The following is a 26,730-nucleotide window of genomic DNA, read 5'->3' on the forward strand; positions in this document are numbered from 1 at the left end:
AACAAAGACTAAATTTTGCTCAGGCTTGTTCTTCTGTTTTGTATCACAATGTTTTAAGGTTTGACCATAGATTTTTTCAATACATATAATGATAATCATTATTAAATAATAATAATAATAGAAAATTAATCAAGATAATTTAGACCCGCTAAAGACACATCTAGCATGATCGCCACTAACCAAAAAAAAGACATATCTAGCAGGTATAGGATGGGAGCACAACAAACACACAAAGCCAAAAGGCATTAGCAATACAACCATGACACCAAGAAAATGTTGTAACACTAAAAATGCATATTTCCTCACGATAAATGGCACTATTAAGGACACCCCTTAAGCAATGCTAATACCAACCCAACACAAAAATAATTTAAGGTGCCAACGTATTGACAACACATAAAACATCAATACAACATACTATACCATGAACACAACGCAAATACAATGTTCATATAGAGATGAATGATGCAAATTCAACGCAAATGCCCCCAACCCACCCACATGACACAACTAACACATCAATGAAGCACCCCCGGATAAGGTGATCAAGAGGGGACAGGCGAGACATGCATGGCCACCACCCCACCAAGTATAAACAAAGGTGGACATGGCACAACCCTTCCCCATCACACACATGAGTAGTTTCATCAGTACGGCCCACTCCTGTTGGCACATTACTTTATAAACTCAAGAAATCATAGCGACAAGCGAAGTTTAATGTTGAAGTGAATGGTAATCAATTCATAAGGCAATCTCACTAGTGGAAATTCGCAAGCCCACACTTGGAATTATTACCAAGTTGGTTCATCATGTGAATTAGTCATCATGCGCAATATAGGAGGCTTGGTCTACATACTAAGACAGTTCTACATGAAACAAAGAGTAAATTATGGCTCAAGCTTCGATACAATTGGGAATCAAGGCCACTCATGGCCTCTAGCTCTTGCTCTCATTATTCATTACAAGGCAGAGAGCTTTTGTTTAAATCCCCTCCCATGCCTTTCGCGATGGTGTATCTCTATTGTTTCCTTTTGGACAAAGGCTCCCATCTGTTTTTTTTGTCGGATCTCTCTCACGCTTGTTCCCTTCATCCATGGTCTTGCACACCCCTACTTTTCCTCCATCATGTTCCAGAGATCAATTTTCATCATCCTCTCCTCTCCTCTAGCCCCTCTCCTAGTCAATAGGAGTTGCACTTAGTTGAGGCTAAACCACAGGACATCTTGCTTCCCCTCTCACCAAACCCCTCTTGCAGCATTCACTATCTACATTTCTCCCTTTTCTAATCAAGCCAAATTGCTTCAAGTCTTTCCTAGAGGTTTTGCTACAACCCTCCTGGTTTTTAATTTTGACTATGCCACACCCTTTCCAGTCTTCAATCCCAGTGATTTTTTGAAACATTTGATGCCTTGACAATGTGTTAGAAGTTGGTGGGGTGTTGCATATTGCAAAGATATGGGGAATTCTCGAGCCCAACAACGGGAAAAATCCTCAGTCGGGTTATTTTGTGCCCACACGTCGTCACAAATTCAAGAGAAAATAGCCAAAGCGGGAGATTGCAGGGGAGCATGGTTTCCTATCTAATGTGGAAACCACAAGGGAAATAGTGGACTAGGTTCTAGAAGTTCGCCGCATACAAGGAAAAATCAACCAGTATATGTACATCATAGATATTCACTGGCACATGAAAATGCTGCTAGGACGAGTCTTATTGGATTGTAACAAGGCACGAGACAATCCTGCTAGTGCTCGATGAAATTCAACTCATAGCACATGGACTAGACTGAACACTGCAAGAAATTGAGGCACATTTGGGCCTCCCTCCTAACCCAGGCTACTCACAAAGGAGCAGCAAAGAACCAATCACTGTTGAGGAATCAAACTCCCCTATGACTGGTCGATGATTCATGCTCATACTCTTTCTATTTATTTTCCTTACTAGTTTTCTAGTTACTAGTTCATAGCGACTTTAGCAGGTCACAGGTCTCATGATATATACTTTGTAATTTTGAACTTTAATGACAACTGCAATTTTTCGATGCATAAAAAAAATTGGTTTTACCACTGGTTTGGTTTCCCGAATGGCAGAGCAAGGCAAACCAATATGTACATTTTTGTCAAGATGTAAGAAATGAAATCACTTTTACTTACCAAAAAATACACAGCAATGATGCATGCACAATGCAAAATGAACACTAATCGGTTTTTTTGCAATGTGCGTGACACTAACATGATACAGCGTGTGCTTCAACAACAGGGTAACCCTAGAGACAATGACAGGGTAACATTTTGTAATGGTAGAAACATATCACTTTGCAATCAAGCACTTTACATAAATGTTATGATCACTATAACGCTATTAACATTATTAGAATTGCACATAGTTAGTCATAGGCCTTAATGTTGTAATCAACAAAAATAAGGTACAAACAAGTCATAGCCACACCTGCATAAGTTTTTAAAAAAAATCTATTAACGTGATCACAGAATTTTGGAAATGACATTCACAAAGAGATCAAATGCCCAATCTTCAATACCATCGGCAAGCTATCTACTTCCAAAGAAATAATTATTTTGACAGCATAAGAGTGAAAAACAACACCCGGACCTTTGCACTTAATAAACTACTTAAAACAGTTCTCACAAAGAACGAACTAAGCATCAGATCAAGCATGTTACTAATGTCATAAATGAAGACTGGGTTGTTAAAACAGTGAAGAATATTTTGAAATTCAATAATCTTTGGAGTTAATCAGAATCAAATAGCTGGTGGCAAATCAACACAAAGCAGCGAACTGTACATTATTCCCCTTATTCGAATAGGCAATTCTTGCATTGGCTAAATTTCCTGTTCGATGTTTGAGTCATGGTGCAGTTAGCAGAAGAGACATTGAAGGAAGTTGGGGAAAAAAAAGTTGATGAAAAACAGTTTGCCATGGCGGAAATATATTTATAAGCAACAATTGCAAACACAAGGCAACATAGATCCAACTGGGCATAATGTTTCTATTTGTTTCAAGGGAAACTTTCCATGCTAGTAATTATCTAAATTCAGGTACCATTAGTACCAGCATTTCCATGAAGCCCAAAGCATTGGTCGATCATTGTTGTAATAAACAGCCAAATGCTGCTAAAACATACACACGTCTGAATTAATAATCTTATAAAGCCTAAAGCAAAACAACATGCCAGCTACTGTTAAGAAATATCCACGACCACTAAGCATCAGCAGTAAGGTGGCGGAGCTCAAATGCCAGGAAGGATTAAAGAATTGATTAATTTAGAAGTGATCTTGTTAAATGTTCCCGTGCAGATGCAAGTGCTTGAGATATTGTCTGCAAAATACAAAACAGCTCATGGTGAGAAAATCTTCAGAATAAATGCATGGTTGATCTTGTTAAATGTTCCCGTGCATATGCAAACGCTTGAGATATAGTCTGCAAAATTCAATACAGCTCATGGTGAGAAAATCTTCAGAATAAATGCATGGCGATTCCTTAAATTCGATAACGAGAAAATATTTTCTCAAGAAAACAGAGCAAGATCAAGAAAGGTTGGGAGAAGAGGATAAGGACCTGCTCAGAAAAGGGCGCTCCTCCATCACCACCATGGGTCTCCACCCTTCCAGCAATCAAACTTGCTTCAGTGTCCAAAATTATTCTGAATGTTAAAATACACAATACACAATATTAGAAGACTTCACTGGATTATATTGATACATTCAGTGCAGTAGGGATACTCACAAACTTCGATGTCATCATGATGCATTTTAGCAGTATGGCAGCAAAGTCCATGAAATTATAACATGTACAGTAACAGAGCAGTAGTAAAGGAGTAAAGACCTTTGAGAAAGAATGAGATCCACAAAACAATCAAGAATGGGCAAACAATAGAATGTAAGGAAACCCCCTATCATTCTTTCTTCTTTGTGCCTCTGAATTGGTTGGGCATTCTACAATCAAATCCATCTTCCTTCAAAATTGCTACTAGATATTACTTAATTTGTCAACTGTTAGTCACTACTGTACTCTTTCCATTGTTTACTGAAGCACGGATCCTTTAGATCTTGTGACGAACAATAAAGGTTTTGCTTCTTAGAACTTGTGACGTACAATAAAGGTATATAGACAGAGATATAAGAAGCAAAACGTTTATTGTACTGTAATAAAAAAATTAAAATGGAACTTCAAAGCATTTTGAATACACCTGTGAACACAAAAATTAAAATTGTAATATTCTAGAGTAAAATACATATATAAACTACCAGTTTAAATCATGGAGACTTTAAATGCAGACATTGGTAGGACATACCCCCCATCAACAATCTCATCGAGACAAAGAAGGATGAGATCTAAATTCTCAAGAGCTGTTCTTTTCTCCACATTGTTCCTGCAAAATAAGCCAAGCAGCTGTAAACTTGAAAACCCCAATAATCGAATTTCAAGTAATCAAAGCTAAAAATAAAAAAATTTGTGTACAACTAACACAACTTTCAAAATGGATATAGCTGTATCAAGGGCATAACAGGAACAAAAGTCATTTCAGGATAAAGAAACCAGCATTTAGAGCATTTGAGGTGAAACCTGAGAAGAAGTTCAACTGCATCAAAGAAGCCTTGAAGAACTGTAGCCAAAATAAGTTCATTCTCATCATCACCACCGGTGACGTAAAAATGTAGATCAGAGATGAACTTATACACAACAATAAAGCTACCGAACATGCCAATTTCAGCTGCAAGATATGGAACCCATTCATCACTAAAGAACCTAAGAAATACTGTCTACAATGAATAATATCAGATGTCTATTTTCAATTCCTATTAAGAATATAGGTTTTAACACACTATTATAATCTAATACATTATCAGAGCGCTATTGAAACTTTGATGCTGTCATCACTTCTCACAAAAACGAAGAAAGAACCCTGAAGAAAATCATAGAAAAGATATTCATCCCATTGATAGAACTAGAAGTAGAAAATGTAAGATGCCAAATTAATATCTCAAGTTTGACTCTATACCAATTTCAAAATAGCATTCAGAAAATTAATAGAGAAAACCTTAGCTGCAGCTATATATTTTAGAATAAGGATGTGCATTCAAAATTTTATTTAAAAAATAATAGGATAATATTAACAACATGAAACGACATCAAGACATATAACTAATATCAATTAAAGTAAAGTATTTGGCATAACGAAAATAATATGCAAGGAGAAAACAAAATCAATGAAAGTTTGTGATCATAGTAATCTTTTGGTATGGTTTTAAACTGGTAGAATACAATAAGACATGCAGCCAGCCCACAATATCAGCAGTCTGCACAAACAGATTTAACAATTCCAGGCAAGTTGAAATATTAACAGAATCAACAATAAACATAAGCTTAAGCACTAGAAGGTTATCTTACTACTCGCACATTTGCTTATTTTAACAAAAACATTGCTAACAAACACATAATATGCACACACAAACACAAAATCACATACTAGTATGGATTAATCTTACATATATTGTGTCAGCAAAAATATTGTGGAGTGTCGGCGAATATATTGTGGAGGGTCAAGAATATAACTTATCGCCATTGTTGGGAATAATATTGGAAAATATCATAAAACTTTAAAAAATGCAAAAATAATCAATTTTTTTGAACTTTTTAAACACCTAAAGCAACAACATCAAACAAACACATTTCTACATTAACATGAAAAAAAATGATATATAAGATGTATTCATTGTCAAGTGATATATCACACATCAATACTGAATTCTGATATCTGTCCTAAGTCTTGACATGATGATACAAACTCGCATCAAAACAAAAAAAAATGTATTTCATGAGATGAATTGGCATAAGGCATCTAAACACTACAGTGATAAATGCACCAAGGAATCATCAATTTCCTCTACCCTTTTTGTGGGCAGAGGTCCACGCTCTTCGTCTAGAAGAGGTAGTTGCAGGGTTTAGGACTAAGCCTAAGGTGGATGGTGCAGCTGTTGGGGCTAAGATGTAAGGTGTTGAGGCTATGGTTGAAGCCAAACTGAGACGTCTTCTCCTAGTTGCCTATCTCTGTGGAGGTGGTGGCTGCAATGCACTCTCAATCTCCTCCTCCAATGTGTCTCGACTAGAAGTGGGACATCCTCCTTCGATCCCCTTCTTCCAACACACCAGCATCATGTGCTAACCACTCAAGTGCCTCCTCAATGGTAGGCCTCTCAGCCTCCACCCTCCATTGACTTATGGTATCAATCACATCCAATGAAATGGCATCTGTGTCAAGTGTTTTGTCAATCTACTTTACCCATAGCCAAAGATTGTAGTACACATATGCTGTGTCATTATGGTGATTGACATCTAATCTGTAAGAGGGCCATATTGTAATTAGAGGATGTAATACACATAGACCATGTCATTATGGTGATGGAAATCTAATACGTATGAGAGCCATGTTGCAATTAGAGAATAACAATCATTAATTAAAAAATATAATGAAATTTACAAGAATTAAAGATTTGGTTTGGACATTTATAACAGGTTACACTTCTTCGAAAGACAATGAATTATATCTCCATCGAAATAGATAGAAAGGAAAGACACTGAAACTTGGAAGATTGAAATAAATTGTACTTAAAACTTAGTTGGCATCTGACTGGTCCTATCTTGGACAGCCATGTCATAACCAAATGTCCCAGCAGCCAACCTATATATCTCCATTTGTTTGGAAAATCTCCAAGAATTCAGTAGTGATCAACACCGTCATTTGAACACATTGCAGGAATCCATCCATAATCTCATAAACGAATCTAAAATCACAAGAGTAAGCGAACATGGGGTTTAGATAGAGCCTTGCTACTTCATGGCATGATAGAGAGTATTGTTCCATCACTCATCAATCAAACTCCATATCTGGGCTCATTTGCTGAATCCCTCCTCCCCCTTGTTCTCATGTAGTTCTGATCTAAGGCACAAGACACAGTGTCATAGGACACGAAGAAACGAGTGTCCAACATGAGACACAACAACACACACACATAATTTATACATATTAAAAAATTACAACTTACACATGAAAAAATGAAATATAGACATAAAGATTCAAATTTGTTAGAAACTAGAAGATTTACATGATACAAATTCAATCGTACTAGTTACTACATAGTAGTACTACATTAATGATAATCAAGAGACAAACACACAAGATAATAGAACCATAAATCGAAGTTGTCTCATTAAGTCATTAAAATCCAAAAGTATTAAATAGATACTGAGTTGCTATTACTATAGGAAGGAACGGCAAAGGAAAATAGAAAAAAAGGTAGATACTAGAGCCATGGATGGAAGAATCTCATAGCACACAACTATCAGTAGTTCTCCTCCATGTCAGAATCATCAAAACCAGAATCACTACAACTACTCTCTCCTACATCCTCCTCTTCTATATCCAATCCAATATGTGCATCTACTGGTGTGGAGGATGACCCCTCAAGAGGATAAGCATCATCAAAAGTAACTAGATCTAGCATTGGATCACTAAGATCCAAGTTGGCTAATGCCAACTCAACACTATTGTCCAAAACCATATCATCAAAAAGCATATCCCCCATCTTTGTATTTTCCTTCAACCACTCCTCCCTCTACATGTAATAAGATGTAGGTTGGCGAGCAGACATCATTTTCTATACCTTGGACTACTCAATCCTACTCTCCTTCAAATTGTAGAAATTCCCATATGTGCTCTAATTCCTCTTGCAACAAGAGGATGAACCTAAGAGAGCGGAGCCTCATGGCTAATGGTTGTCAGAAAAACAGCCAATCTAGTTGACAAATCCACCTACCAAGCACTTGGAATCCCTTCAAAGTTGCAACCAACATAGATCCATCTTTACTCTGGATCTACTAAGCGTTGAGAAGGATCAAATATCTTGATATGCAAACTAGCATAGAGTGAAAAAAGATTTGATCCCTCTCGGCGCTTCGTAGATCCAGAGTAAAAATGGATCTATGTTGGTATTTTAAATTTATATTGTGTTTATGTATACTAATAATTAGATTGATTTTTTAAATAGGGTCGACATTAGATTAAAAATGTTAAATGTTAAACATTAAGTTTACATTTACATTTACGTTTTTATGTGAGATCTACCCCATACTGGGTTGTTTACATTTACATTTACTTTACGTTTACGTTTTTATGTGAGATCTAAAAATGTTAAATGTTAAACATTACGTTTTCATTTACATTTATGTTTACATTTACATGTTTATGTTTTTATGTGAGATCTACCCCCAAATTGGGTTGTTTACATTTACATTTACATTTACGTTTACATTTTTATGTGAGATCTACCCCCATACTGGGCTGTAGAGCGCCTCTCAACGCAATAAACCTTTCAAATACACACCAACACACCTTAGAGCTACAACCTGCGAGAAAAAAAATGAAAAAATGAGGAGCATATCACCTTTTTAACGACCCATGGTCTCCTTTTCGCATGACACATGTCCTAAAATCGAGACACAAATAGGGCATGTGTTGGGCACGCGTTTGGCACATGTCAATTGCACAAGACACGTGTCTTATCATATCTGTGTCCAACACAAAGGACACAAACATAGGACACACGTCCTATCATATAGGAGTCTGACATGAAGGCCTTAAGGGTATGTTTTGTTACTTAGGTACCAGTCTATAGCTTCCTTGGCCCTATCCATAACTTCATACAAGTAGCCCATTGCAAGCTTATCGCCATGAAAAATATGAAGAACCTTTACTAAAGGCTCACTAATGACACACACCTCTCACACTCCCATCCAAAACTCTAATCATGTCACACAAGTGACTCCCATGTCAAAGATCCCAAATTTTGTCAAATACTTCTTGTGAGAACTTTTCAAATTCGCAAGAGTCACTTTTAATGAGTATCGCCTATCATCCTCAAACAGATGGACGAACAAAGATCGTCAATAAGTGCTCGGAAGGATATATTTCGGATGTATGCGAGGGATAACCAAGGAAAATGGGTAAGGTGGTTGCATATTGCAAAGCATTAGTATAATACTAGCTATCACTCTTCCACCAAAATGAACACCATTAAAGGCTATGAACCCCCATCGCCTAGGTACTAAATAACTCAAAATGTTAGCTAACACTATAGGAGAATGCAAAGTGTCTTGAGGAACCTCCACTACAACTTGTCCATGGCAATGAACTGCATAAGCCAACAAGTTGATCAACACTGGTTCAAAAGATAATTTATAGTTGGAGATATGGCCTCTATTTGACTACAACTATATAAACAAACAATTTTTCCACAACAAGGTAAGAATAAGCTTCAACCAAGGCTATCATTAGAGAAATTTTGAGGTCTAAAATGGGCCTCCTAAGGAATATTAGAAAATAATAGTGGAAATAATAAAATAAGATTAGATTACCTCATCAAGTTTTGGAGGGAAAAAAACTACTTTTTCAACTCTTATTTCAACTTATCTTCCTATGATTTTACTCAAATTTCGAGCGGGAGCACTCATTGGATGCAAAACAACGAGTGCTCCCTCTTGAAATTTGAGTAAAATCGTAGAGAGATAAGTTGAAAAAACGAGTTGAAAAAGTAATTTTTTTACTCCAAAAATGGTGAATCATCCCCCATGGTTGACATCATCATATTAAATCCTACTGGTTCATATAAAGCTGATTTTTGTTGTATGTTCTTGTTTTGAGGCCCATTTTTGACCTCAAAGTTTCTCTAATGATGAGCCCAATGTGGGAAAAGTTGGGGAATGTCACCCACACAATCGGCATTCCTAATCAAAGGAGATTATGTGATTTACTCGGAGAAAAATGATCCCAACTTAAAGAGTCAAAGACATTATATGGCTACGAACCCCCATCGCCCAAGCACCAAATAACTCTAAATGTTAGCTAACACTTTATAGTAAATGCAAAGCATCTTCAACATCCTCAATTACAAATTTTCCATGGTAGTGAACTACATTAAACAACAAGTTGATCAACACTGCTTCAAAAGATAAGTCATAGTAGGAGATATGGCCTCTATTTGATTATAGTTATATAAACAAAACAATTCATTGACAACAAGTTAAGAACAAGCTTCAACCAAGGCTCTGTGGCATGAATTAGCGCGTGAAAAAGTTGGGGGGTGTTACCTACACAATCGACATTCCCAACCAAGGGAGATTCCATAATGTCTTTGATGTCTCATGCTTAAAAAGAAAATTTGAGCAACGAGCTTGTCACCCAAACAAACATTCCCCTCACTGATTAGGAAGGTAACCTCATATTGGAGCCTGAGGTCATTCCTTAGGTGAAGGCAAGGAATCTTCATGGTGTTGAAAATGTAACTAGTTTCGATCTTCATAATTGTTGTTGTACTCATTTCAATGTGTATCCTATGTAACAAACAAAATAAGAAAAGAAAAAGTTATTATTATTAAAGCATGGGTTTCATGCTTCTTATTGATGGTCTTCTAGGTAAAAGCATGTTCTTCATGCTTCTAGGGTTTGTTAGGTCTTAAGATTTATCGTCATGAGGCAAAGGACTCAACATCATGTTTATAAGACCCTTTCGAGCAAAATGTATCTTGTAAAAGAATTATTTTGGAGTCTCGAATGTCATGGAAACTCCAAAAGTACAAGTCGTCCTTGGAAGCTTCAAGCCGGCCTAAAGGAGGGAATTTGACTCCTTGAAAAGGCTATATAAAGGAGCAGTTTGACCTCATTTGAGATTCACTTGCCAAAAAGTTCGATCTCAAGAAAAGAAGTTCGATCAATAGCTAGGAAGCAAAAGAAAAGAAGAGCAAAGGCCTAGGAGGAAAGAAGGAAGAAAATCTTGTTTTTGGGCTAATCTTTGTCACACATGCGAGCATCTAGGGTTTCTGCAGCTACAAAAAGGGCCAAAACTGCAAGTCCAAATTGTAAGAGAGAAAAGTGCAATATCGTGTTGCTGGAAGAGAGAATACTCTGTCTTGACCTCATTGACCATGGAAGGAGCTAAGGAGGGTCTCTTGAAGAAGCTGAATTAAGGTTTTTGTAGCAACTACAGGGCCGAAGTTGCAAGTCGAAATTGCTAGACGAAGTTGCAAGATCGAAATTGTAGGTCGAAGTTGCAGCTAGAAGCTAGTTGATGTAGGGTTTAGTTGTGACCTTGGAAGGGTTGACTTGGTACTTAGAGGAGGACTTGGTCTAGGGTTGGATCTTTGTGGTCTCATTTGAAGCAGACACTATAAGAAGATAAGAATTTCTAGGTTTTGCCCTAGCTGAGAACCTAGTTTTTGTGTCCTTTGTTGCTACTATTTTTGCTCTTGATATTTGTTTGATGAAAAGATCTAAATAAAGAACATAAGAAGACTAACAAATTTCACAAGCAAATATTAAGGTTAAGGAAAATTGATCTAATAAGCTACCACTTTGAATTTTCCAACATAGTACAAAGCTAAGGTGAACAAGAAGGCAGTTGGAAGGATCATCTTGTGGACACAAATAAGGAATTGCTTGTCAAAGAAAATCATTTGTGGAAGGATACAAGAAAAGAAGTAGAAGACCTATTGATCTGGAAGGAGGGTTTCTATATTGAAGAAGATCAAGACTACATCAAGCTCTCATCAAAGGAAGGCTTGAGAGGAAGACTACAAGAAAGGTTGTCTCTTGAGAGAAGGAGATCTATTTAAAGGCTCATTGAAAGGCATCTTTGAAGGAAGCATCAAAAGGATCTTGGTATCATTCATCACTCTTGAAAGTTGTTGTTGGAGGAATCCTAGGAAACATCTTTCAAGGATATTATTGAAGTTTCTTCAAAGGTCTTGAAGGCATCAAGAAAGGTTGGAGACATCACCAAGGAAGAGGAGAATCTTGGTTCACAAGTAAAGTATCATATTATTACTTTGTCTGAATCTACAGGTCATATGGGTTCTTTCTGCAACAAGAGCAATAAGCTCATTGGAGCATCAAATTTCATGGCATGGAATTAAAGCATTGACCTAGCACTTATAGAACATGAGGTAATGGAATATGTAACAGGGGAAATTACTGAACCTAGCAAAGACAAGACTCAAGATCTAGCAAAATACAAGAAAGGGAACGTAAGGGCACAAAGGATCATAGTTGAATCCATTAAAGATCATCTTGTTCCATTTGTAGCAAATTTGAAAACTTCCAAGGCTATGTACGACAAGCTAGTTAACTTGTACTATGTAAGTACATCAGGACAAAAGATGTATTTGCAGAATAAACTATACAAGATGAAGAAATCAAAGGATGAGGACATGGCATCCTTTCTAATGAAGATCTCTCAATTAAGAGATCACATGCAGGGGCTTGGAGAGAATTTATGATTCGGAAATGACCATCTATGTACTAAATGCATTGCGAGCAGAATGGAGCAGTTTTGCAAAAGTATCTACTCTAAGAAATATTCAACTCCTTTTGATAAGTTGTGGTCTCAATGCATTTTGGAAGAATCTAGGATCAAGGTAAAAGATGATATTGGATCAGATGAACAATCTCAAGCCTTTCTAGCTTGAGTCAAGAAGCTGAAGAAGGGAAAGTTTGGGAAGTCCAAGAAGAAAGATATGTCCAAGGTTCAATGCTTTAAGTGAAATGAATATGGACACTTTAAGAGGGATTGTCCAAGCCAACAGAACAACAACAAAAAAGGAAAGAAGCGGAGCTCACATAGTTGAGGAAACAAGAGAACCGGAGAAGAAGCCAAAGAAAGAAGATGTGAAATATCTTTACTATTGAAGAAGGCACGCTGCCTGTCACATTCTTTATGAGGATTAATCTTTCCTTTAGGATAACATGCATTATTGTTTACTTTAAAAGAAACTTGATTTTGCATTACATCATAGAGAGAAGCATGTGATGGTAGCTATATGTAGAGTCTACTTGGTTAAGTTGCTTTGTAGAAATCATCTAGTCTTTAAGAAGATAGATAGACCATTTTGCCTATTGTTCATCTGAACATTATTGTGTTAGAGGCAGTCATCTTGCTAACATGGATCATCATGATCCTGTAAGAACCATCATTTTGGAAGGATCTTGGGAGAAGCAATATGACAAGGTTAGTATACAGGTTGCAAGCTCATTGTGAGAGATATATAGCTAGATTATAGAATAAGAAGCATAGGAATACACATTGAGAGTGACTCTTGAATAAGATTCATGTGGATAGAATCTTGGAACATGTTTTGTATGATTATGTGATGTTTTTAAATAATTTGGCTTACTCAAGGATGAATAAAAAATTAAGACTTTCTCTAGATTATATAGAATTATGATTAACATCCAGTATAATCTCCGGAAGAAAAAGTTCATCCTTGGGCACTCTGATGCATGAAGGAAGATTCATATGGAGATGGACCATGAGGACGTTGATTGGGCGAGAAGATCATCATGATGAGGCAAGTCTATTTTTTTTGGTTATCTAGTTGACATATTGTTTTGCTACCTAGAAGGATGTTACAAGAATAAATGATGACAGTTGAGGCAATTTCAATTGTTTGGATGGAAATGTACGAAGAATGTTGAAGGAAGCTCAATATCTAGTACCTAGCAACCGTGAAGTCAAGATGTGCCCATCTTGAGATTGAAAGGTAGCAGTGCAAGAAGATAACCTGAAGGTCAACAAGGTAGATCATTTTCATGAAGAAGCTATGATCAACGTGAAGTTTGGAAAGGCTCAATGCAATGCCTTCATCTACGATGTCAAAGACGAAAGTGAAAAGCAAGAAAAATGACCTAGATCCTGTCACAAGAATGAAGAGTGAAGATGGCTCCATGATACCTCAAAAGGAAGCAAGCTTGATATGATGAGATGCGGGGAAAAGATGGAGCCAGACAGCTATGAAGAACTGATAGTTGATACTCTTATGAAGAAAAGCTAGAAAGCTTGTGAATATGACTTCCCAATTAAAAGGAAGTCAGGAATCTCCTCTAGATTTGAGAGGGAATTAAGGAGTCTCTTTAGATTGGAGCAAGGATCTATTCTCTAGAGAGAATAGGGATATCCTTTTTGGTTGAGAGGGAGTGATGTTGGACATCATATGTGCATTCCCTTCTTCAAGTAATGAAGAGAGAATGGTGGAGGATTGGATAAGCATATGTGGTTTCCTTGAGGATATTGAATCCAAGAAAGGAAAGGTATCGACACTCTTTGAGGATGGGATAGGTATTCAAGAGAAGAGTGGTCGAAGAGGACCTATATTCTTTAAGGATTCATGAATGGAAATCCAAGATAAGCATAGTCCTAAAAGGACATACCTTGTGAACATTCGGATGGGGTATGTGCCTTGTAGAGGTAGTGCAGTATCACTCATAAAGCCTCCCAGCATAATGCTCTCGAATGAAGTTGAGCTTGTCAAGTTAGGCCTCAGTGATAGTGCTAGTCATAATGATGATGCTTACAGTTGACTTATCAATCTGACTCTTCTTATGATGTTAAAATTGGAAACTAGGGCCAAATTCCTCCTTGGGATAGCTCATGTGATGGAAATGATTATTGCATTGGATTCCTCTTTTCGAGAGGTTGAAGTTTGATATAAAGATCATCTCATTCAGACAAGCAAAAGTGTGATTTTGAATTTATTCTCTCACATGTACAAATTGTTAAGGTCGGCCTCAGCTTAATGCAGGCTCAATAAGCCCAATAAATGTGTCTCTTCACCCACATCAAAGTGTATAAATAGTGTTGGGAATCACGATTGCCATTAGACCAAAAACCGCAGGTGTTAGTCAATGATCGCATCGCCAGAGATAAGGATCCACGAGAGGCGGTTAGTCCATGTCACGAAACACATGGGGAGCGTTGGTTTATCCAATGTCCAACAATCTCCCCCCCAACGCGAGCCGAGTGTGTATCGAACTCGTGACCTACGCTCTAATACCACTTGTTGGGAATCACGATTGTCGTTAGACCAAAACCCACAAGTGTTAGTCAATGATCACATCGCCAAAGATAAGGATCCATGAGAAGCGGTTAGTCCATGTCACAAAACACATGGGGAGCATTGGTTTATTCAATGTCCAACAAATAGAAGAGACCTCTCTCCTCATTTGGACATCACTCACTCAACAATTGTTCTCTCCAAAACAAATTAGTTCGTACAACTTAGGGATCATCTCTCTCCCTCACACACACATGCGACTAGGAGCACTGTTTTTCTGGGCTGAAACAGGACGAAAATTTGAGGTCTGTTGACCTGCATTGACCGTTGTTGTTTTGACCAAGTTTGATTGTGTTTGCTGGGCCAGAATTTCACTCTTGAGGCCACATTAATTGGCATAGGAATTGAGGTGTTTGGGACTGTTTGACCAACGTTGACTTCAGGGTTGTTTGACCGCATGGCTGACTGTTGTTTGACCAAGATTGACCAGCATTTGTGGGACTATTTTGGGTTGACTTGACCCTTGATGGAGGTCAAATTAATTTGCCTTTGACCGAGCTTCAAAGGAGGTGACTTGTTGCTAATTTGACCAGCGTTGACTTTCAAGTTAGGGCTAAAGTTTGACTGCAGTTGACTGGAGAATTTGACAAGGCTGATTTGACTTTGTATTGGGCTAATCTATTTGACTTTTGTACTCTCTCTCTACTAAACTATTGAATAATAAGAAGACTTGATCAAAGGTTTTTCCCCACATTAGGGTTTTTCCCTGGCATCCACCAAATCTAGTGTCCTCTTGTCTTGTCTTCTACATTTGTTTTTATGTTCTATCTACATATAATGTCAATGTGATTAATGGTTAATGAGATTGCTACTAGAAATTATTGAAAATTGTCATTGGGCTGCTAAAGGAACATTGAAGTAAATTGTGCTAAGCATAGAACATACCATTGTTATCTAATATTAACATGGTATCAAAGCTTAGGTGAAGACAAAGCCCAAGCAAGCGTGAGAAAAGCAATCACTAAGTGAAGTTGTTGAATAAGAACTTGGATCTAGTCTCAATGACAACTACATCTTACTTCAAATCTGGGGACAAGCTTAAGGAGAAATCCGACTATCATTCATGGAAGATGTCTCTGGATTTGACTTTGGAAGAAAATGATGCTATGGACTATGTCAAAGGAAGAGTGGTGGAGCCTCCTTCAAGTGCACCCGCTGCTGCAAAAACAAAGTACAAGAAAGGTGAGGTCAAAGCTAAGAAAATTATTGTTGATTCTATTCACAAGCCTTTGGTTGCCTATATTTCTAATTTGGAAACATCCAAGGAGATGTATGACAAGCTGGTTGGGATGTTCAAAGTAAATAATGCAAATCAAGTTCTCTTTCTCAAAAACAAGTTGAAAGACATCAAGATGGACAGAGGAGAATCAATTCAATCCTACTTTATGAGGATTACCAAAATCAAGAATGATCTCCTATTTATTGGAGAATTTGTTGGTGACAAGGAGCTCACTCTTATTGCACTTGGAGGCCTTACAAGAGAATGGGATGTGTTTAACACTACCATCCTCAACAATGACAGGATCCTGAGATTTGATGAATTATTGGCTATATGCACTCAAGAAGAAATCAAGATGATGGAAAGAGACAAGCCCTCAAATGGAAATAATCCTACAGCCTTCTCCGCTCATGCTAAAAGGAAGAACAATGTTGGTCCAAGAAGACAAAGTCAAGGGTTTATATCGGGATTCAAAAAAGGAAGAAAAGGAAGATGCTTCAATTGCAACAGGTTTGGCCACTTTGCTAGAGAGTGTCCTAAGAATACTCCAAGGGATGATGACAACAACAACTACAAAGGTAGTGGAAATCAAAGGAACAACAGATTCAACAACAAAGAAAATAGGAATGCTCCCGCTACTCGATATGGAAATGGTCTTCCTCCCAAGAAGTCGAGAAACTCCAAGTATGAAGAAACTAACGTTGTAACTTGTAGATAAGGAAAAAGAATTTTATCTTATTTCTTCCCTCACCACTGCCTCCCCTCTGGATACATTGTATCATTGGTTGATTGATAGTGGTGCCTCAAGGCACTTCACTGGGTACAAGGAGGCCCTCTCAAACTTAGTTGAAAAGAAGACAAATTTGAAGATCATACTTGGGGATAATGCCACTTATCCCATGGAAGGAATTGGGATTGTCACTCTTCACTTAAATCAATGTCAAACCCTCCATTTACAAGAAGTGTTGTATGTACCTGATTGAAAAAGAAACTGGTCTCTATTTTTGCGATGGAATATAAAGGTTTCAAGGTGACATTGGATGATGGGAAGGTTTGTGTTTGGAAAAGAAACCCGAAAAGATGCATTTACACTTGGATTTAGGGTTGGAGGAAGTCCCTTGGGAGCAATGACTTGCGATACTTCTCGTCAATCCAAATTATTGCACTGAAGAATTGCTCACCTTCATTACAAAGCCTTACCTAATGTAAGGAAGATGGTCACAGGTATGCCCGAATTCAACATAGATCATGAAGGAGTTTGTCAGGGTTGTGCAGTTCGAAAACACACAAGGGGACCATTCCCCTCAAGAGGAAAGTCAAACTACCAATATTCTTCAATTGATCCATTTTGATCTATCAGGTATGTTGCCCGTAACATCTTTGGGAGGATACTTGTACTGTGCAATTTTTGTGGATGATTTCTCTCGCAAAACATGGATCTATTTCTTGAAAAAGAAGGACGAAGTGTTCAAATGGTTCCACTCTTTCAAAGCCTTGGTTGAGAATCAAATAGGGAAGAAGATCAAAATACTGAGGACCAATAATGGAACCGAATATGAGTCAAATGAATTCAATGGCTATTGTAGAGAAGTTGGCATTAAGAGGAAGACCACTACTGCATATACTCCTAAGTAAAATGGTGTTGCCGAAAGGAAGAATCGAACTATCATAGAAGCCACCCGTGCCATGCTTCATGACCAAGGCCTACCAAAGTTCTTATGGGGAGAAGCTGCCAACATCGTTGTGTATGTTCAAAGTAGATGCTCGCATCAAACATTGGACTTCAAGACTCCTGAAGAAGTTTTCACTGGTAAGAAACCTGATGTTTTGCATTTTAGAATTTTTGGTTGTCCTGTATATTTTCATGTGTTGAAAGAGAAAAGAAACAAGATAGATGTATCTGGGAAGAAAGGAACGTTTGTGGGCTACAGTGAAACTTCGAAGGCATATAGAATCTATGTGCCTAGTCAAAGAGAAGTGGAAATAAGTCATGATGTCACTTTCAACGAAGATTCTTCCCTTTGGAAAGTCTGAGATCTTCCTATCCCTACAAAGAACATGAATGATGATGCAAGACAGCAGGATGAATCTCCAACAAATGATCCGATGCCCAATGTTGAAGGTCCAATGGATCCCATTGATCCACCTCCCAGTGAGCCCTCTACTTCAAGAAAAAGACCTTTGTAGCTCAAAGATACTCTTGAAGATGTTGAGAGACATGTTGCACCAAGGGGGCCATTTCGTGAAAGCAAGAAGCTGAACAAGTACAAAGGGTTCTTAACTGCCATGAGTACCATAGTACAATTTGAGCCATGTACATTCAAAGAAGTCATGAAGCACCAAGTTTGGAAGGATGCGATGAACAAGGAATATGACTCGATGAAGAATGATATGGAGCTGATGGGAGTGCTGAAAAGTTCAAGGCCAGATTCGTTGCTCGTGGCTTCTCTCAAAAGGAAGGAGTGGACTATGATGAGATATTTTCACTGGCAACACAATATATCCCTATCTGTTCGATCATAGCCCTTGCTGCCTCTCAAGGATGGAGCCTACACCAAATGGATGTCAAAATTGCGTTATTGCATGGCTTGCTTAAGGAGAAAGTCTATGTAGAACAAACTGAGGGGTTCAAAGTTCAAGATCGTAAAACACATGTATGCAGGTTGAAGAAATCCCTCTATGGATTGAAGAAAACCCTTGGCACTTGGTATGAGAGGATTGACAGCTATATTATGAAGTTGGGATTTACAAGGAACGATGTTGACCCAAACCTATACTTCAAGGTTGAAAAGGACAGGCCTCTCAATCTGGTCCTTTATGTGGATGATCCCTTTCTGACAGATGATGACCCTCTCATTCATCAATGAGAGAGGGAGTTGGCTTCTGAATTCGAGATGAAGGACCTAGCACTGATGCACTACTTCCTAAGGTTGGAGGTCTGGCAAAAGCCAGGTGAGATTTTCCTTTCTCAAGGAAAATACATTGTGAAGTTGCTTGAGAGATGTGGGATGGTGGACTGCAAGTCCGTGTCTACTCTGATGGAACTCAACTTCAAGAAGCTATGTGGAAGTGTTGTTGGGCCCGGTTAGCGAACCCTTCCGAGTATCGTCAACTTGTGGGGGCCCTAATGTTCTTGGTAATCCCTCGTCCTGACATATGCTTTGTTGTGAACACGTTGAGTCAATTTATGGTCGAGCCTCATCACATTCATATTGTTGCTAAGAATCTCTTGAGATATCTTCGGGGCACAATGCACTATGGATTGAGATACACTGCCAAGAATTTGAGACTACATGGATATATAGATGTTGACTGGGTTGGCAGTGTGGTGGATCGTAAGAGCACGTCTGGGTGTTGCTTCTCTTTGGGGTCTACTTCAATATCTTGGATGAGAAGGAAGCAGAAATCGGTTGCTTTAAGCACCGTCGAGGCCGAATACATTGCTGCGAGTATGGCCTGTTGTGAAGTTGTTTGGTTGAGGAAGCTTTTTAGTGAGCTATTTGAGCACGTTTGGATACCACCATGATCTTTTGTGAGAACCAGAGTGGGATTCATCTTTCAGAGAATCTGGTGTGCCATGACCGCTCCAAGCACATTGATATCAGGTACCACTTTATCCGAGATATGGTACAACGGGGAGCAATAAAGCTCCAACACATCAGGACGAATGAGCAGGTTGCAGATATTCTCACGAAGCCCTTGGGGAAGGTCAAATTCTTAACCTTCCGAGAGAGACTTGGAGTCGTGGAAAGACCCTCTTATGAGGGTCCCGCATGAGTTGGACATTGAGCTCTCGGAGCTCTTGGGGGCTTGGGGTACTTCTTGGAGCTATGAGCATCCATAGGGTGAGTGGTTCACCTTCCCCTGTGATACCCCATGATGGTTGATATGTATGTAGGGTGAGTGGTTCACCTTCCCCTACGATTGACATATGTATAGGATGAATGGTTCACCTTCTCTTATGCCATATGAGCAGGATGAGTGGTTCACCTTCTCCTGTCGATGCCCCAACATACATCCTACCCATAGAGTCCGGGACCCATGGGAAGTACCTCTCGTCTGACCAATGAGTTGGGAAAAGTGGTTAGGGACCATAGCACTACCAATGGACGCATTGTGTACTATTGTACTCCATATGACTAGGATGCATGGTGTTCAACAACTTGATCTAGGATCAAGGACTGACTTGTATCAATGGAGAGTGGTGGTAAGGTCTTGTGACTCACTCTCAATCACTTCTTCATTATTACTTCATGGTTCAGCAGAGCAGTGATGACAGAGATGGTACATGTGACAAGATGGCATATGGATTGGCTGGTGGAATTCTCCCTAGTTGAGAGAGAGTGTTAAAATTAGCAACTAGGACCAAATTCCACCTTGGGACAGCTCATATGATGGAAATGATTATTGCATTGAATTCCTCTCTTCAAGAGGTTCAAGTTTGATATAAAGATCACTCATTCGGACAAGCAAAAGTGTGATTTTGAATTTATTCTCACATGTACCAATTGTTAAGGTCGGCCTCAGCTTAATGTAAGCTCAAGAAGCCCAATAGATGTGTCTCTTCACCCACATCAAAGTGTACAAATAGAAGAGACCTCTCTCTTCATTTGGACATCACTCACTCAACAATTCTTCTCTCTCCTAAATAGATTGGTTCGTATAGCTTTGGGATCATCCCTCTCTCTCTCACACGTGCGGCTATGAGGACTATTTTTCTGGGCTAAAACAGGACGAAAATTTCAGGACTATTGACCACTGCTATTTTGACCAAGTTTGACTAGGTTTTCTGGGGCAGAATTTTGCTCTTGAGGCCGCATTAATTGGCACAAAAATCAAGGTGTTTGGAACTATTTGACTAGTGTTGACTTCAAGGCTATTTCACCACAGGGCTAATTGTTGTTTGGCCAAGTTTGACTAGCATTTGTGGGACTATTTTGGGTTGACTTTGACCCTCGATGGACGCTGAATTAATCTACCTTTGACCGAGCATCAAAGGAGGTGACTTGTTGATTTGACTAGCATTGACTTTCTGGTTAGGGCTGAAGTTTGACTGCAGAATTTGACAGGGTTGATTTGACTTTGTATTGAGCTAATCTATTTGACTTTTGTACTCTCTCTGTTGGACTATTGAATAATAATAAGATCTGATCAAAGGGTTTTCCCCACATTGGGGTTTCTCCCTCACATCCGCCAAGTCTAGTGTCCTTTTGTCTTGACTTGTCTTCTGCACTTGTTTTTATGTTCTATCTACATTTACTATCACTGTGATTAATGGTTAATGAGATTGCTTCTGGAAATTATTGAAAATTGTCATTGGGTTGCTAAAGGAACATTGAAGTAAATTGTGCTAAGCATAGAACATACCATTTTTATCTAAAATTAACATATGAGAACCCTTCTGTTTGAGAATGATGTTGTATTGGTTGTATAATTATGAATACCTCCCTAATTAAGAGGGAGTGTTGAAAATGTAACAAACAAAAGAAGAAAAGAACAAGTTATTATTATTAAAGCATGGGTTTCATGCTTCTTATTAAGGGTCTTCTAGGTAAAACCATGTTCTTCATGCTTCTAAGGTTTGTTAGGTCTTAGGATTTATTGTCATGAATCAAAGGAGTCAACATCATGTTTATAAGACCCTTCTGGCAAAATGTATCTTGTAAAATAATTATTTTTGAGTCTAGAAAGTCCTCGAAACTCCAAAAGTACAAGTTGGCCCTGGAAGCTTCAAGTCGGAGGGAATTTGACCCTTGGAAAGGCTATATAAAGGCGCAGTTCGACCTCATTTGAGACTCACTCACCAACAAGTTCGATCTCAAAAAAAGAAGTTTAATCCATAGTTGGGAAGCAAAAGGAAAGAAGAGCAAAGGTTTAGAAGGAAAGAAGGAAGAAAATCTTGTTTTTGGGCTAATCTTTGTCACATGTGCGAGCATCTAGGGTTTTTGCTACGACAAAAAGGATCAAAACTGTAGGTCTGAATTGCAAGAGAGCGAAGTGCAGTGTCTTGTTGTTGGAGGAGAGAATATTGTATCTTGACCTCGTTGACCTTGGGAGGAGCTAACGAGGATCTCTTGAAGAAGTTGAATTAGGGTTTCTGCATCAGCTACAAGGCCGAAGTTGCAAGTTGAAATTGTTAGACGAAGTTACAAGATCGAAGTTGCAGGTCAAAGTTGCAGTTGGAAGCTAGTTGATGCAGGATTGAGTTGTGACCTTGGAAGGGCTAACTTAGTACTTAGAGGAGGACTTGGTCTAGGGTTTGGGTCTTTGTGGTCTCATTTGAAGCAGATTCTATAAGAAGAGAAGAGCTTATGGGTTTTCCCCTTGGAGGGGTTTTGCCCTAGCTGAGAGCGTAATTTTTGTGTCCTCTATTGCTACTATTTGTGTTCTTCATATTTGTTTGATGAAAGGATTTAAATAAAGAACATAAGAAGACTAACAAAGTTCACACGCAAAAATTAAGGTTAAGGAAAATTGATTTAATAAGCTACCACTTTGAATTTTCTAACACATAGCAAGCAAATTATAGAGTACCAAATCAAAGGGAGGAGATTCCCAGAAGAAGAAGCTATATGGGAGTCAAATTCAATTTTAATAAAATGCCCATGTTATCCGCTCAAGTAGCCAATGACTTAAAAAACACTTTCCCCTTTATTTAGATATAATCATGTTTTAGTTCACTTCGTTGAAGAGTACTTTTTGGAATCCATAGTTTACAATTCAAAGCTTACTCTCTATTTTTGAAGTAACCTAAGGCATCAAGTGTACCCCTCTTATATTTGCATGTACACGCACACACATCAAAAATCACTCTAAAGGTCAAAAATAGGAGTTAAGCAACCAAATTTTGACTAATTTGTTGCCCCAACATGATCCCTTCTTATCATACACACCAAAAATCACTCCAAAGGCCAAAAATAGGTGTCGAGCAACCAAATTTGAGTAATTTGTTGCCCCAACATGATCCAGAGGCATGTCTCCACTTTCTTTGAGCACTATTATACCACCAAATTTTGTCATAGGGATGCTAAGCCAAACTTGTAGTGCTTCAAGTTGCAAGTGCAATTGAAGTGTATTTTTTCAGATCTACTCAAAGAAGCGCAAAAGGTAAGAACTAAGCAATTACAATTATTATAATTTATGACCATCAAGACTATATATTTATTATGACCCTCTTACAGGTTGAATTTCAACACCTAAATGATTTGATGTATGTTCACTACAATCTCAATTATGGTTGAGGCATTTTGAGAAAATACTTATTGCGGAAGTCGTTCCCTTGGACAATGGGAAGGAGAAATGATAGGCACAAGGGGCAAGGGAGGAGGAGGAACAACAAGTACAGGGAGCAAAGAATCACTTTGACACCTTAAAGGGTGATGGGGTAGCCTTAGCACCACCTTCTACATAGATTGGTACACTTACACCCACTAATCACTATCAAAGGGATGATGTAGGACCTCTAGTGGAAAATGAGCCATGGCCTTTTTCCCTAAAAGGTGGAGAAGGAATTGATACCTCACTACTAGATTTTCCATTGTATATGACTCATGATGATGAGATATAGTTATATATATTTGATGTCATTTTGTGTTGGTAATCAGATTTTGGGTCCTTGACTAGACAACTATCAAGGTTCAATATCAACTTTCATGTGTCATTTGGCGTCCACTACATCATATATATTGATACATGCATGTCACAATTTATAGGTTTCTACCATTTTTTCCCAATGTTTTCGATGTCTCAATGTCCATACTCTCAATGATTTTTCCTAATGGTGATCCCAAGGAGGGTGCCAAGAAGTGGGCATTCCCCCCACCCCTCGCCTAGATATGATGCCAACTCACAAGAAAGGGGGTTGCAACTCCCACTATACTTGGCGCACTACATGTGCTCCCGTTACTTCATCAATCATGGCATGAAGCCGACACGAAGTTAAATGCCATTTGAATATTGCAAGTGACATAGGGAGGTACAGGAGGACCTAACAAGAGAATTCTATCAAATTAGCAAAAGTTGGATGAAGAAATTGATAGTATAGACCGCAAGCTAGTCATTCTAGCCAAGAGATCAACCAACATCTTCTTCTCCTAGGATGAGGATAGTGACCAGCCAGCATGGATGCTTAGAGATTCTACCCAATAGTTGTTATGACTCACTGGTTTTTTTGTTTGCAGCACTAGTAGTCTTTTTTGTCTTCTCATGTCAATGCATGTCAAGGTCTGGCACAGCCAACTTGTTTTTATAAGTTTTTATTTACAAGATGCTCTAGTTAGATGAGGTCTTAGCAACTGCGAGACCCTGAAGTTATGTTGCTGGTCTAGTTACCCTTTGGGCAAACCAATGGTTAATGCAAAGTTCCTAACATCAAAACAAAAAAAAACAATGGTTTTCTTGAAAGAAAAAGGAGCACCCTACTCATTTAAAACAACACCATCTTTCCAATTCATGAACATGCTAAACACTACACAAAAAATGCCAAACTAGGTACAAAATAATGCCCCTGTTTAAATCCAAAAACAACAATAAATCAAGATGTCAAACAAACCTTATCTTCATGCTAAATTTGGAAACCAAAGTGAGTATTCTTATTGCCTTATTAGCTTGCCGAATTTATCATAGAAAAAACTCGTTTTTCTCTTTCATCCAATGCTCCACCAAGCTTTTGAGACGTGAGGATGTGGGAGTAGGGAAATAAATACAAGGGATTTGTAGAAGTACCCTCCAAATTTTATAGAATGTCGAAGGGGGTGTCGAAGTCTTCAACATGGCAAAACCCTCCAAGAATACTAAAAAGTTTAAACTAGAATAAATGGAAATCAAAACATATATCACTGAATTTTATAATCTTACACATAATAATATCACATAAAAATTAATAAATCATAAATTAAAACTCATAAGTCATCTATAGATTATCACCATTGTATTTCTCATTATATTTAGAAAATTAAAAATTCTGAGGATATGGATCTAAGTCTCAAGATAAGTTCGTAACTAATACAAGTTTACAACACATGTCATTGGTCAAGTAAAAAAAATGAAATACAACCATACTGAAATGAAAATTGTGTTCTCTTAATTTAATACATCAAGATTCAAAATTTTGAATCTCTCAAGAATTAAAGAGTCAAGTCCATCAAACCAAAAACTAACTAAAAGAGAAAGAAGTAGAACATGTCAAATGACAAATGAGCATCATTACTCAAGGCAATGCCACACTACTCTCTGCATCCAGTTGTTGCACAACGGAATCAAAATGAACCATGGGAAAGACACTATTTAAATTAGAACCCTCTACATTCCCAATCATACTCAATTGCACACCAACCAAACTTAGTTGTGCCTCATCGTGTCCATCCTCCTCATCTACCTATGCATTATCCTTTGGATCAACATCCTAGCATGTTGGTCCCTTCAAATACCCAGGTGTTTGCCCATGCTCAAGATGTAGGGTATTATGCACATTGAATAGTTTCTTCGCTCTTCTAGAGGTAAGTATGTTCCTCCTAATAGCGTGGATGAAGATATATGTGGACCAATACCTCTCTACTACAAAGGAACCAACAATCTGAGACAACAAGTGAATAGAGAGATGTTTGGGCTCTAGAGCTCCAACCCTATGCATCCTACACAAACCAATCGAGTCATCCTAGACTAGATAGATGCAATCTTTGTCAAAAATCTGCATGTTGAAGGGTAATTAAGACCTACAAACTAAAAAAATTGTCTTTGAAGTTTCTTCCCTTCATCCTTATTGTACATCCTTGCAATTTTATCTCCTAAACCATTCTTTACCTCAAGATCATCAATGGGAGGAATTCTCCTTGGCCTTTCCACATACCATTTTGGGTTAAGTGCATATGATGCCATTTATTGGTGTGTCATGCAATCCCATCTATGTTAAACGATGTGTTGAAGCTAGGTCGTATAGAACTCTAATGAGGACCTCTAGCAAATGGTTACCCTCACACAACCCAACATGCCATCAAAAGTCTCATAGATTTATCCAATACTAAGAACATCCAAATTAGTGTTATTAATAACCTCCACAATAATGGCCATGAATGACACCAAATAACCATAATCTTCCCACCAATCATTGTCCAACACCTAAATCCTAACCTTCTTCCCCAATCTATCAGGATTTCGACCACCTTGCCCATTTTGAACTCACGACCAAGGACTACAATGATGGTTGTACCTTCAATATCCTCTCCAATAAGAGAAAATAGCTAGCATATCTATTATTAGTGGGCTTCAAGAATTCGTTCCTTGTGAGATCTTTGTGCATAGTTAAGGAGGTGTGGTGATTGTAGATAAACATGTGCACATCTCTAGCAGTTGTCACCAAGTTCAACACCCACTAAATTTTTCCATTGTTCTTCAATGCTATAGATGTTGTTATCTTTCAAGGTTACGTCAAAAGTGTTTACACCATGTTTGGGGGTGCTTCATGAGATTTGGGGTACATGGAGTATGATTAGCCCTTGGGTGGACCATAATAAATTTGCAAATTAGAGATGGCTTACTCATGATTGGTTGACCTCA

The 26,730-nt window shown here is 38.2% G+C and overlaps 1 protein-coding gene across 3 annotated transcripts in view; it reads right to left on the reverse strand.

Annotated features, from left to right (window-relative positions):
- Nucleotides 1-2,915: 2,915 nt before the first annotated feature.
- LOC149180055 (coatomer subunit zeta-2-like) overlaps nucleotides 2,916-26,730 on the reverse strand; it is a 52,561-nt gene continuing 28,746 nt past the window's right edge. Inside the window, exons 3-6 of one of the 3 annotated variants that reach the window (XM_089415881.1) lie at nucleotides 4,584-4,623; nucleotides 4,312-4,389; nucleotides 3,576-3,660; nucleotides 2,916-3,437 (exon numbers count right to left, since the gene is read on the reverse strand). In XM_089415881.1, the coding sequence (XP_089272007.1) occupies nucleotides 3,372-3,437; nucleotides 3,576-3,660; nucleotides 4,312-4,389; nucleotides 4,584-4,623 (269 nt within the window). In that variant the 3' untranslated portion in view covers nucleotides 2,916-3,371. Of the gene's footprint in view, nucleotides 3,438-3,575; nucleotides 3,661-4,311; nucleotides 4,390-4,583; nucleotides 4,732-26,730 lie in introns of all 3 variants that reach the window. The other 2 variants (XM_089415880.1, XM_089415878.1) reach the window with 2 other exon arrangements.

Source organism: Pinus tabuliformis, chromosome 3_2 (assembly GCF_031772625.1).
Source record: "Pinus tabuliformis cultivar Carrire ecotype Pingquan chromosome 3_2, CPIR1, whole genome shotgun sequence".
In the NCBI taxonomy this organism is placed as follows: Eukaryota; Viridiplantae; Streptophyta; class Pinopsida; order Pinales; family Pinaceae; genus Pinus; species Pinus tabuliformis.